Source organism: Andrena cerasifolii, chromosome 3, assembly GCF_050908995.1.
Source record: "Andrena cerasifolii isolate SP2316 chromosome 3, iyAndCera1_principal, whole genome shotgun sequence".
NCBI classification, from domain to species: Eukaryota; Metazoa; Arthropoda; class Insecta; order Hymenoptera; family Andrenidae; genus Andrena; species Andrena cerasifolii.
Genome location: NC_135120.1, coordinates 10,659,778 through 10,674,071, shown reverse-complemented (window position 1 = coordinate 10,674,071; position 14,294 = coordinate 10,659,778). Strand labels below are relative to the sequence as shown.

At 49.2% G+C, this 14,294-nt stretch overlaps 1 protein-coding gene across 1 annotated transcript in view; it reads left to right on the top strand.

Moving 5' to 3' along the window:
• LOC143367193 (uncharacterized) overlaps nucleotides 1–14,294 on the top strand; it is a 32,568-nt gene that overhangs the window by 14,995 nt on the left and 3,279 nt on the right. The window contains 8 exon segments of the mRNA XM_076808818.1: nucleotides 5,702–5,924; nucleotides 6,583–7,023; nucleotides 7,291–8,644; nucleotides 8,854–10,142; nucleotides 10,425–11,293; nucleotides 12,010–12,232; nucleotides 12,766–12,865; nucleotides 12,944–12,979. Coding sequence (XP_076664933.1) covers nucleotides 5,702–5,924; nucleotides 6,583–7,023; nucleotides 7,291–8,644; nucleotides 8,854–10,142; nucleotides 10,425–11,293; nucleotides 12,010–12,232; nucleotides 12,766–12,865; nucleotides 12,944–12,979 — 4,535 coding nt within the window.

Genomic DNA, 14,294 nt, shown 5'->3' with positions numbered 1-14,294 from the left:
AAAAAATCGGATGTCTGCAGCGGGCCTTATTCCACAGGTATCGTAAACAACGGGAGATACTCTTCAAGGCTTTGATCGACAATTTGCACGTAATTTGCAAGCATGAATAACGTTCGAGTGAAGTTTTTCTCGTTATGAAGCCGCAGGTACTTTTTCGCATCCCGTTTCTCCGTCCCGAACGATGTTCCATTTGATGCTACCTTTTCCCTGGAAGGGGAGGCACCGCGGCGCACCCCGCACTTTTCCTCGTTGTAATATTTCATCGAATTCAAGTTTATGATGGAATATATAATGCAATTCGCGGAGATGAACCGAAGTTGGCGTTGGTTGATAAATTACATTTAAGACGGTTGACTGAGAGAGACGGATACAGCGCACCGTGTGTTCCACGGAGAAACCGAGGAATAAATATAAAAGGTAGACTAATGCCAAGTAACTTGACGGTCCGTTCTGGAAGATAGCACGCCCGTCGAGGATACAAGATAGATTAAATTTATATACACACCGCGGATACGGCGCGTACACTCTAAACCCGAGTGCATACTAATAACCATTTCAAATATGACGTATCGCGCGCCGTAATATTAAATTCACAATTACTTTCGCGCGTCGGTGCATGTTGAACGTCAACTCCTTCAACTCCTCCTGTCGTTTCGCGATATTAACTGAATAATTTAGCGAAACGTAACTGTTTATTATACATTGCGCAACGAGCAGCGCGGCGCGATTTTAATTTCATCTGGACTCTGCGCGTTTGATCGTCCCTAAATCTCACGGTTCCGTGTTTGAAATTATTCGATTAGGATTGCGTCGAAACCTACCTCTGGCGAAATATAGCGACCCCTATAAATCCAGACTTACTTGCACCGAGCGCTGGCTATCCCAGGCTTTAAATTGTTACTTCCTATGTTACCCATCGATGTTTTAATCTTTATTAATTAACCCTAGGACAGGGATAGTATTTCAATGGCGCACCTTGCTGCTTTTTCCTCCTCGATGATTTATCGTCGCTCTTCTCTATTGGCTTTGACTCGGAACGAGCATCCTTCATAAAGCTGAGAATTCACTTTATCATTTCGAGAAAAAGACGGGGCCGTGCGTTCGTTCTGCGTTGCTCGTGACAACTGGTGGCACATCGTAAATTATAATAATGCGACGAGTCGACGGAGGTTAAATCAGACTGACACTCTTCAATTAGCCGGCCTCCCCTCGAGCATCAGGCGCCCACATCCTCATCAGTAACGTTAAGATTGCACGCGTTTGATACAAACACGATCCTCGCTTGTTAATCTTCAAATGCTTGATTCTTTAAACTCGCACGTACGCGTCTCGCACGTCTGCTACTTGCACGCATCCATTCCTCTCTATATTTCTCTACTATTATGTCTGGGTGGCGGATTCAACGGGCGGCCGATGAGCAGTTGTCACCTGGTCCCCCGCCTAGCAGCTCCCCTCCAGGGCCCTGTCTTCAGAAACAAAATTAAGATTTTATCCAAACACTATAGTTTTTTCTGCGCTATTACGCACAGCGCGTTTTTAGTAAACGACCTCTTTATTTTCCTGAAAAAAAATGGGTCCCTCAGAGTGTTTGAAACCTGGGCCTTTTCCCTTAAATCCGCCACTGCATAGTCTTAACCCTCCATTACTAATATTACACGAGGAAACTGAGTGTCCAACGTTGCTCCCCAAAGTTCATCGACGTCATTGATAATTGACCAAAGCAATCGTCCAACAGTCGAATAATAAAAGATCCACGCTGGGAACCTAGCCCAGCCAGTCGATCGTCCAGTCCCTGCCTCCGAAAAGTTCCCATAGCCTCCGGGCATTCAATTACTCGAGAGTCAAAAGCGTTTCAGGCGTCATCAACACAAAAGTCACGATCGACGGATGGGCTTGTATGAGAAACAACCGCGGGGTGGCAGGCTAACGGGCGATTTATCTGTCGATAAAAGGGGCGGCGGAGCGCGGGCCCCGTGGGTGAGATGGCGAGGCTGTAAACAGCCATTTTTATGGACGATAAAGCAATATCGAAAGATTTCTCGGTCGAGCTGCTTTCAATTCGACGAGCCCAATGGAAAGCTTTTCGGCGCGACGACAAAATATCGAGAAACGGAGGCTAAATCGAGGGTGCAGACCCTCCTCTTACCACCAGCAGAGAGAACCGCTCTGCGCTGACGGATTAGCAGTTGACCGGTGAGCGTCGATGGATCGTTCATCGATCTCGGATAAATTGGACGGGCACGATCGTTCCGCTCGATCCTCGGGGACGTATAAGATCCGTGCAGGCCATTCGTATCAATTCCACCACTTTACAATTTTTTCCCCCGCAACCTCTCTGTCCCCTTTCACCCCCCCTTTTCACTGTATTCGCCGTCTCACTATCCCGAACAATCGTCCACTTATAAAGGGATCTCGAATTGTCATTCCGCGCCCGCGTTCGTCTTCCAGCTCCTCCCGCCCGTTGATCACTTACCCTCGGTCGTCTTCTGCCCTCGTTTCATCCCTTCTCTCCTCCGGAGGCTGGAAATCCATAGAACCAAGGTGTTCCTCGGGCGAAATCTCGCAAATGAAAACAGTGCCTCGCTGCGGGCCCGCGGGTCGTTTGTAATTCTCCATCATTCCTGTTTTCTGAAGGTACCGCGGCTTATTGCCCCGAACGACGGACGTAGCGATAAATCATTTTCTCCCCGGTACGTGGGCGGATTTTGAGCGCGCGGTTCGTGGCCCGAGGTGTATTGATTGGAACTCTCGTTGATCCGTGGGGGATTAAATCGATGACAGGGGAATTGATTTCTTTATTCATTTACGGAGGACTCTGTGCTCGCTACACAAGAAAGCGGGAGTATAGGGAACAGATATATATATAATAGAGGTTGTTTCTTGGTTGATTGAAAAAATATATATCAATTGAAATTCAGTGTTTCAGTCGCAAATCTTATACTATAAAACTGTTTTGAGCGTAATTGTTACGTGGATGAATGCTGGTTCGGTAACACGCTCGATTTTTAAAACAACAACGTTTATTACAATTGACCGTTACTATGGTCGACAAGAGTCAAAGTATAAATGCGTATATGTATGTATGGCCGTTTCGAAGGCCGACAAGAGTCGAGAACCTTTTTGTGACGTTTCTCAGTCATAATCCAGATAAATGACTATTTTCACGAAAAAAATAAAAATAAAAAGAATGTTTCTATTTATAAAATCAGAATTTAAATTTCGGGCGGAGCCGAGTAGTAAAGCTAGTATCTTATAAATCTGCGACAATTGTAATAATAAATTAAGAAGATATCGGTGGAATCGTGAGACACATCGAGACGTGAAACTTGATCGAAGGTGTACCTCGTCGAATTTTAATGAGAAGCAAATTTCCAGAGCCGAGGAACGTTTGAAGGGGGAGGAAGTTCTATCGAGGTTGACAAAAGTTTCCTGCTCGCAGTTCCCGTGCTTTACTTCGCGATCATCCAGTAAACCACTGTAAAGCCGATAATGGACGTCGTAACAGGTTCTCGTTCGGCTTCTTGGCAAAGCTTTGCCTTCTGAATTTAGCCAAAGACCGTCGAGGCTTGCTGCCAAAATGTTTATGGTGACTTCTTGAACTAATATCGAACTTGGGCATCGAGGGGGGCCGCAGTCCTGGGCCGCGCGCGCGGGTAGCATTTTAATGTAACTAATGAACTGAAGGCACGATAGAGAACTCGGCGTTTAATTTTAGAGCGCTGAGTCAACGGGACCGGCAAATGGAGCGAGTTATTATACAGTGTACCTCCACGGATCATCCCCTGCACCCGTCGATTATCGTCTTCAACCACAGAGCACGAAAACTTATCGATCGAGCATACAGTTCTTTTAAAATTCGAAACCTCCTCGTTTGGTCGTACTTCGTCGATTTATTCCACTGCTTCTATCGTTAGCAGTGTGTAGTTAGTTCCAGCAGAAGAGAGAACGCATGGTGCGTGTCCACGGTTCCCAGTCGCGCAAAAGATGTCGGGGAGGGGGGCAGCGTTGGCATTGAGGAACCACGTTTTGCGGGTGAAAAGACTCGTGGCGTGATAATGGGCCGGATACAAACGAGTCGAGAGGAGTTATCACTTCCGTCCCTCTTTCGGCACTTCCGCTGAAAGGAATCGCTTTAGCGGCCTTAAGGAGCGTCTGTCGTAATTCCATTATCACCCCGAATGGCATTAGCATAATAACGAACGGCAGTTTTTAAAAGTTTGAGCACGGAGGTGCCCCTCGCCTGCCCCCGCGCTCTACCGAGCTGGATCTCATCTTAACATGATAGCGCAAGATGCTGGAGCTTTAGAATGTAATTGAATTTAAATTGAAATTATGGTTGCGTGGCTGGTACCCGTGTAAGCCTGCTCAAGATAAATAAACCTCCGGCGGGTTGGGTGTTTAGGGTAACGCGGAGAAAACGCAAACTCATAAACTGCTGTGAAAAGTGTACGTTCGGCTACGGTATCGGCGGGCTTCCGTTTATAAACGTTTCAGCGCCACCGTTACTCGGCTGCCGCAAAAGAAAAGGGTGAATCGATGGATTCGTGCGTTCGAAATATCCACGGGGATCCTGGTTCAAGGTACTTTAAATTCCTGTTCAACTCAATTCGGAGTTTTAACGAGGAGAGTGTTGCCGCCACGTTCGAGGGAGTCGGTGGTGCTCCTGGGCAATTGAAAAGCTTCGAAAGGCGTCCACTTTTATTCGTCTCACCCAGTGTAGATGAGAGAAACAGAAAGGTTATTACACCCGGCCAGGTCGGGCCGCCTATTTAGAGCTTGGGGCAATCCGCCAAATTTGTTAATTGTACGAATTATCATTTCTAGTCGTCAGCCATCCGTGCATGATTGATCTCGTTTCTCGTTCTCTGGGCCATCTCTTTCCAATCTCTTATCCCCGGTGTACATATGCACGCTTGAGTAATAGGACGTGGAAGATGAGCTGCAACAGTTTTAATATCGACGGAAGCTTGAATTTAACCGAGATTTCCATATTGAATTGATAAACTGCCGCACGAATACTGACATTAATAGAAAGTAAATCTGAGAGATAGTTGTCAGAATTGCAATGGAATTTGAACAGGAACCTTCGCGTTTAGATAGAAAATTGTCGCCTTCTCGTTGTCGACAATGTTACCGGTGGTTGAAGCTCAGGCTGCGAGCGCGACGTAAGATTCTATCGCGGTTAATAAATATTCGAGTCGCTGGGACAGCGGGGCGTAAATCTTGCATGGGAAAAAGAACGCTTACGCGCTCCCCGGTGGTCGATCTCGATTGGCAATTTTACTTCGAGAGCGGCACGAAGTTCACCAGGGTCCGATTGTCCTGCTGTTCGCCGGACAACGATCGAGCCGAGGACATTTCCGGCACACGCTCCGACTCGCGGAGATCGACTTCGAGCGATCGACGGCCGAGTAACGGTGCCCCGGATAAATGCTCCCTGATCGGGAGAATAAAATCGCGAGTAAAAGTGAAGGGACAAAAAGGAACGCAGCTGTCCTTTCCTGCATACAGGGAATCACGGACGCGATAGGCAGACTTTGAAGGAAAGTAGACATTCAAGATGGTCTTCGTTGCGCAAATAGAAATCGGTTAAACGCTTACTTTCCCCACAGACACGTAGGAGTATCTTTCGTAAAGGATACAGTTTACACCGACGGGTCTGTAATGTTAGCAACTAATCGATTCGATTCCCGGTTTGCAGGGTGACACTGGTGCTTACCGATCCAGGGCCAACGTCGGCATCGGCGGCGGGACTTATGGGAGAAGCACTTCTACAGGAAGCAGTCTGCCGAGCTGCAGAAACAGCTATTCATCTATTGGCTCGAGTTCCAGTCGAGTTCCTGGCAAGGAGAGGGTTTCTGGATACGGGAACGCGTTTTTGAAGAAAGACAAGACTGAGGAGAAACCTCTCTTCAAGTATTCCTGTAAGTTATTCGGCGTTTCATTCCAAATTGCAGCTAGGGGAGACCAGGGCTAGTTGATACAGGGGCAGGTTGATACAGACGAATTATCTCCACACCGTTTATATGTAACTCCGTTTGAGCGAGATATGTGAAGTTTATTGTTCAATTTTTTACTACGATGCAGCGTACGCCTGTGTACCTTGACGTTAACAATCGTTTTTTTAACTGTTTTCGATTATATAGAGAAAAAGTAAATTGTTTTGATACATCCAAATTGATCGTCCGAATAACATTTTTTCATTCATTTTGTACGTACTTTCTCAAGTTTTCGCTTATTATATATTAAAGAGGAAGGACCAAAGTATATTGTAGCATATTTGTTATTCAGTAATTAATTCAAATAAAAATGAAAAAAAATTGAAAACAGAATAACGTATCAACTAGCCCCGGTCTCCCTTACAATTAATCACGCTACGCAATTCCAAAGAAAAAAGTCGAATAAATGTACCGGTATGAATCTGCAAGGTCCAGAGGAATCTACCGCAAAAGATTTCTCTGAAAACGTATTCCACGGTGATGGAGCTTTCAGAAACATTCGCCCACGCTTAACCGTGTTATCATGTTCGCACCATGCATCTTCGAACGCGCCAGACCGCGTGAAAACGGTATTGCCTTTCAGGTGCCAAAGAACCCGATAAAAGTAGACTGCACCCTGGAAGGTCATCGTCGGAGGACGTAAGGGCGAAGAGTCCATTATCCAGCACCAGATCCACCTTGTTCGAGAAGTACTCGTTCCCAGCTGCTAAAACTTCCGAGAGGCCTGCCTCCGTCTTGGACAGATATAACCGCGCCACTTCTCGCGAGAAGAGCCGAGAGCCTGACGGAGTATCTCGATACGGATCCAGCACCTATCCCGGATCAGGCTTGGCGCGGAGTTATGGAAACGAAAGTCGAATCGAGAAGAAAGAGAGAAGCGATCATCCGCCGGTCTCGTACCGTGGATTACGCCCCAACTCGGGGAGAAGTTCCCGCGAGCCTAGCCCCGAGGTCAGCGTCGGGAAATCCAGCTCCTTCAGGGTGTACTCGAGGGCGTCCTCCTACGGTCGATCAGGTGCCTCCAGTAAGTTAAATATACGTTGTTAGTCCACTGGAATATTGCTAGAATTTCATTACATATCAGTTCATCTTCATATCAGGTTTCATTATAGTGAATATTTTGTTTCTCTTCTTGGAGTATCTAAATTTCCCGTGGTTTCCTCGCTTTATTGTTGCATAGGATGTAAAGAATTCTTAGACCTTCCCTACAACTTTAACATACATTTTTACTCAATAGAGTATCGAAAAGTAACTGGAAAGGCTGTCACTCGTTCGAAACAACTGTTTATAGGCGCTTCGGAATCGAGTTCAGCGCCGCTCTCATCGAGATTCGGCTCGACAACTAGCTCCCGGTTCCTTTCATCGAGAAGCAGCAACGACCGAGTTCCTTCGGCCATAAGCTACTCCGGATCGGACAGGTTCCGAACTTCAGGCAGTAAGCCTATGCCAGCGAGCTTGAAGGACGAGGACGCAGCGAAAACCAAGTCGGGAAAGGAGCCGAGCCAAGAGCCGTTCGCGGCCCTCGCTAAGCCCGAAGACCTCGAAGTTGACAGCAGACTTCAGGACACCGAGACGGTGACTTTAACCATGGTAACGAGAGGCACGTCGCCCAGTCCGCCAGCTTCATCGTCGTTCGTGAGAAGCAGGAGGGCTGACATGGGCATCGCGCATCAGAAGGAAGTCACCCGCGGCCGAAGGAAAGCGGAATCGAAAGACCAAGAGGCCCAGTGCGACAGGGTGGAGGACACGTCGAGATTCTCGCGATTCGGAGGCGGTGGAAGGATCTCCGGCTCGCCTTGGTCTTCGTATCTGGACAAATTCTCGTCGTCGAATCCGAGCGGGACTCCCGTATACGGTAGAGGGTTCAACGGCAATGGCAACGCGACGAATTCTAGGGTGAACAGTTTCGCGTTCACCAGGACGAACGACAGCTCTATCCCTTCGAGGAGCGACGCAGCGTCGAAAGTGTCGCCTAGTTCTAGTCAAGAGATCCACGGCAACAGGAATCAAAGCGAGCAGAATGCCAAAGTATTCGGTGGTTTAGGGTATCAGAGAGGCAGCGGCGATCCTTCAATCGCGAAAACAGACTCCGCTTCGAAGATGCCTGCGAGCACGGGACAGGAGAACTCGAGCAGAGATCAAGCAGACGCGAAAGTACAGAGCGGCGAGCCTCGATCGTCCCCCACTGGGAAGAGCGAAGCGAAAAGCGATCGTTTCGGTAGCCCCAAGACTTTCAACGGCGACTCCTCGGGTTTGAAAAGGGAGGGCTCGCCGCAGCATTCCACCATTGTCGCAAAGTCGCAAAACTCCCGGGAAAGCAGCTCCAGGAGCGAAGAGGCGCACAGCGGTAAAGAAAGTTCGGCGTCCAAGAACGAGGGTTGTAATCAAAGGAGACCGTCTATACCGAGATTAGGTCGTGCCTCGACGAAGAATGAAGCGAAGATCGCGAAGTCCTCGTCGGGTTCTTCGTCAAAGTCGGACGGGCTGCGAGAAAGGAGAAGTTCGATGCCCAAGTCCGACGCCAGCTCATTGTCCAGACTCGACGAACCTGCCAGGATAGTAGAGGGATATTGCCACGAGCAGGGTGAAGATATCGCCCCCTCGAAACGGTATAACACTTCGTCTGGAAAGGAGCCTCATCAAAGGTACATATCACGTTCCATTGAATTCAGTATATAGACGTAGTCGGTATCACTAAAGCCAAACAGAGACTTGAAAGTGAAGCTAGCTTTTTGGCCAATTCTTCCTTAGCCTACGGGAATTAATTCTATTTCTTTAAGTTCGCCTATTACTAAGACTCTCTACGATCAAACCCTCACTTTCATGTCTCTTTCCGTATTTTCTGATCGAACAGTAGTTCACCGCAGAGCCGATCCACGACACCCCAGTCTCGCTGCGGCTCCTCGAGGAATCTGCCGCGTCAAATGACGCGTGCAGACTCGTCAGACGGATCCGCTGTAAATGTGCCAATTGGCAGATCGAAATCGTCGTCAGCCAGTTCGGTGACGAGTCAGGGTGCAAAAATAAAGGCGACTGGGAAGTCGACTGGCGGCTCGAGCGCGTCGCCAGTGAATCTGAGGCAGGGCGGTTCGCCGGACGCTCGTGGCAAACCACCTGTGCCGAAGACCGATGTGACATCCGCGGTCGCGTCCAAGTGCGCCGTGCCCGTCAAGTACGTCAACAAGGATTTCCGCAAGTCGACGCTGAATATGGAGAACGGCGACCCATCGCAGTCCAAGTACGCTAGGAAGAAGAAGAACCAGCGGAGCATGTCCGTCAGCTCTCAAGATTCGCAGTCCGAACCGAACTCCGAACCCATTCATCAGACGGCCCCGTCGGGATCCCCCAGTTCCGTAAAGTCGAGCAGATCGAGGCTGAGAATGCCCTCCAGCGGGTCGAAGGCTACGACGAGCAAGAGCGATTCGAGTGGCTCGTCGAGGGCCGTAAAAACGAGGAGCAGCTCGAAATCGCCGTTAGGAAGGAGGTGCAAGGAGGACGGAAGCTCAAGTTCCAGCGGTAACAGCGAGTCGAGCACCTCTAATTCGTCGAGCAGCGAGGAGGAGGACGATGGCAATAGGCAGACGAGACCCGAATCGAGGCGTCGGAGGAGACGAACCTCCGAGTCCCTTTTCTCCGAGAAGAGAGGCAAGATAAGCGCTGGATCCTCCAGGACTAGCGTTCTGGCGTCGTCGGCCGACGAGATGTCTCTTACCATGGACAAACCACCCAGGCCACCATCTAGTCCGAGATCGAGGAGCGATCGTTCCGGGAAGGCCGACGAGGCTAAATCGTTCCTGATGAGGGCCCTCGCGCCAGTGACGAATCTTTTCAAGAATAAGCATCAGGAATCCGGCGATTCAGGTAAATCAGGTGGTTGGCTGGACTCCAACGAGGAAAGCGCGGATGTTAAGAGGTCGGAGCACAACACGGGATCGAAGTGCGTCTCGAAGAGCCTGACGAACTCGGAGAAGAGTGACGATAGGAGGCAAAGTTGCGCGAGGATCAGGCGGAACTATTCCGGCGAGCAGCCCTGGTGGATGGATCCGAACGCCGACAACGTTCCCGAAGGTGTCGAAGCTAGAAGCGTGTGTACCGACGATATTAGCCAAGAAACGACCGTCAGCGGTACGCTACCTGACGATGGTGAGTCAGTGTTTGTATTCTTAGAGTTTGAACAGAGTCGATGCGCGGACTCAAAGGTAACCCTTTCTTTCCACTTACGTGGAGAATATTGGTCGATTGCTAAACAAGCTTCAACTTCCTACGATTATAAGATAAGAAAAATTTCTATGTTCTTTTTTTACGAAATTCGGAGGAATATTGTTTCCACCATTCTGTCACTTTAAGTGCGCAATTTCAATGGCAGGCAAGTTATGCAAATCGATTCGTTTACAGAAGCAACCTCCCCTAATTATATGTTCCCAGGCAAATTTAAATACAAAGTGTGCAGGCAAGATTCGGAGGAACGAAGCTGGTGGTTGGATTCGAACGACAGCGCAGCCTCGGAGGACGCGAGGAAACAATCGTCAACGATTTCGCGACAAGAATCGGAGGAGAAAGGCTGGTGGTTAGATTCGAACGATACCGTTCCCTCGGAGGAGACGAAGAAACAATCTTACTCGACCGTTTCGAGGCACGACTCTGGAGACAGAGCCCGATGGCTGGACGGGAACGACAGCGTCCCCTCGGAGGGGGCGAAAAAGTCATCGAGTTCGACGGTGTGGAGGCAAGAGTCCGGGGAAAGGTCTTGGTGGCTGGATGCAAACGACAACGTTCCGTCGGAGGAGCCGAGGAGGCAATCCTCCACGGTGTCTTCCATTTCGAAACGAGGGTCCAGCCGGTGCAGCACGCGGTCCAGCGACAAGAGAAATCGGATCAAGCACCAGCAATCTGGGGAACGAGCTTGGTGGATGAGCGACGACCCTGAAAACGTACCTGAAGGAATCGAAGTGATTCCGGTGACGGGGATCGCTGGTCAGAGCGCTAAGAATCACAAGGACGAGGTGGACGATAGCCAATCGTATGGGAGAGGCGCGAATAAACTCAGGCATATCGAGTCTGGTGAGAAAGCATGGTGGATGGACAGCTCCTCGAACGTTCCTGACGGTGTCATCAAGATTCCCGTGGAAACTTCTAACAGCACCTCCGACTCGTCCGAGTCGTTCGAGAGAATCGATATTGGCGTTAACCCTGAACCTGAGATATACGCGAAGAGAAGCCTCTCTAGATTCCCTATCGAGTTTCCGCCTCCGCCGGTCGACGAGCCGCTCGGGGATCGCGCCAGTCCTGAAGGGGTAAAGTGATCATATATCGTGCATTATTCATTTAACGGTCCCTAACTGACGAGCCGCCGCCGCCCCAATCTGATAATACAGCGACGCGATAAATCTTTTAAGCTCGCGTGCTTACACCGGCGAGAAAACCAAGTCCGTGGTCGGATTAAGCCTTTGCCCCTTGATTAAGAAATCAAGTGGTCGCTCCGAGAGGTCGCCGAGAATCCAGGAACGTCGGCCAACGTCAGATTACGTTCTCTTATCGTTTCTTATCATTCAACAAAGTATTATACAAGCGTGTTCTCAATTATCTCAGTTTGATATAGAACATCGATGCTTCGTAAAGATAACGGTACGCGAGATTTGCATTAAAATTACACGGATTTATTGGGGGTGTAAATACAGTCTATAGAAAGAAATGTGTTGGAGTATTTTATCAAGTGTCCGTACACTCGATTGCCTCTTGGTCTTTACTGATTTCGAAAGCTGCGCAATGAGATAAGCCTCTCTTGTTCGAAGAATTTCATTTATTAGCTTAAACTTGATGGAGTGATAAAGATTAAAGATTCTAATTTTATTCTACACTTCGGAGTCACCTTTTCATATCGAATCATCTTCACCACTGTAGGTACCACTATCTAAAACACATTCCCTATAAATAATTAAAGAGTGTATCGAAGTTACCCGCCGATTGCACAGCAGTTACCTTGCTACAAGGAGGTGTATCCACTTTTTAGGTGGAAAATCCTCCGGATCCGCCAGACAATTATGGCGGGCGGGATTCGCCTTACGACAACGTGCAGCCGGCACCACGAAGATCGTCGCCAAGGAAACGACCCTCCACGTTACCGTTGTTCATCGGCGAGCACACCAACATCGACGACCTGCTGGGCGATACGGCCACCCTGTGCCCCAGCCCCGTCTTGTCTCGGATCCGTAAACGCGAGCCCATCGAGGAGGGTGAGTCCCGAACGAATTTACAGGCGATCTGTAATCGACCGCGAACGCGTTCGTGGTTACATCGTGCGCTAGTCGAATTACCGGCTGTATCGAGTACGGTCAGTATCGGGTTTAGAATAGTTGGAAGCTGGTCCCTGTTAACGACAGCATTCTATACCGTCCCTTTGAAGAGAATCATTGGGATCCTTCCTTTTGGGGATTGTGGTATGCCCAATGGATGGGTACTGAATCGTGGGCGCGCACACACTGCTGAAAGGGGCGCTGATAGGATTAGGTCGTAGTTCGTACGAACAGATTTCGGTGATTGCAATTTCCTTGATGAAAGGGAATTTAGGTTACAGGGCGAGGAGAAATAACGAACCATAAATTTGGCTAGTTCGTAATTGCTGCGCGCGTTCCGAGGAACCTAGAATCGAATTAGTTGTGACGAATATTGGAGCATCTGGAGCACTCGAAGGCACCGCTTTAGTTGGTCGCTAGCGAATGGTGTCTTTAATTATAATCGCGGATACGATCCTTTTTGTTCGCCGCAGATTCCTCGGAAGACAGTTCAGAATGCGAGGAAATCGACGCCACCCAGGTGATCATACACGACAGCACGCCGCAGACGCCAGTGATACAGCGACGGCATCGGTATGTTTCGTATCGATAATCGAGTGTGAATGCCTAAAATTCCACGGGGTTTGATCGTAATCCAAACGTTTTCTTCAGGGACAACGAGAGACCTCAGCCCGATGGATACATTCCGGTGAGTCTGCATTGTTTCCCTTGCTTTTACCTGCATCAGGAGGTGCCCTCCTTCCTCTCGAATTTAATATTACCAAGAACGAAGCGTCATATTCTGGCGCTTCATTGTCTTGTGCGAAATACGGCGCGAAGAAATGGATGAAGCTCGCGCTTCTTCCGTTCCCCCGAAACTTTCCAGCTGCGCGATTCCTCGCGTTTGTTATCCGCGTGCCATTCATTTCGCGATTAGTAGTTGAAGGAGAGTCGCGCAGAGTAACCGTGGATAGGGCGACGCGAACTCGAAAACAGCCAGACGGACAAAGACGAGCCGAGGGTAGACGACATTAGGAGGAGTGGTAGTGCGCGCGACATTATTGTTTCGCATGAGGGATGTACCAAAGAGACCCTCTTCTTTGCCCCAGACTCCCTCTTCTTTTTTCCATTTTGCAAGCAAAGTGCTATCAACAAAGGGGTCTTCTGGAGTCACTTCCCCTCCCCTTGCAACCCTTTTCCCTCGCGTCGCGGTGCATCGGCCTCTCAACTACGTGACAGGAAATATTTCAGCATATAATTCTCCGAATTTACCGCGAAAGCCACGCAGGGCAGAGAAATTATGTTTTTCCAGAACGAATTCTATATTTCAATAATAAAATATCTGATTCAAGATTCTGTCCACTATCGACACCTATAGAGGGCGTCAGTCACTTTCGAAATTGTTTATAAAACAGGAATCAGCTGGCGTAAAACGAATCCTTTGTCTTCTCCGTGCTCGATTCTCGAGTCACTCATATTTCCCCGACACGCTATAGAATTTTATCGCGGCGGCGGCACCCTCCCACACGCGCCATTACCTCCCGTCACGTTTCTATGGGTCCAGCAGCCCCTTTTGTGAGCTTGTCACCCTCGTGGGGTCTCGCAGTACCGAGACAACAATGAGCACAGCCGCACTTACGATTACGCTCTACGTGCTGCGCCAGCTGATTATTTTTTCACCGCACAATTACCATCCCTGCCGTTCCATTTGGCTCCTCGTAGTCCCCCGCGCCACGTCCTCGAAACCCTCACCACCCCTGGAAACGACCGTGCCGGCGAACAGCCGCCCTACGGTCCGCTCTGTTCCCTGGCGAAAGTTTCGGCTATCTTCGCGGAAAATCGAAAAAGGGAAACGTAGAGACGGGATAAAGAGGCACCTTCAACTGGCTAAGGGAAACGGGCTAGTTCCGAATGGTCGGATAAAGTTTGCTTGACGACAATATTGCCGGACCTCGGTTGGCCACAAAGCAACCAGCCGCCCCGTGTTTGCACGTTTGCTCAGGCCATCGTTGCGGAAAATGTA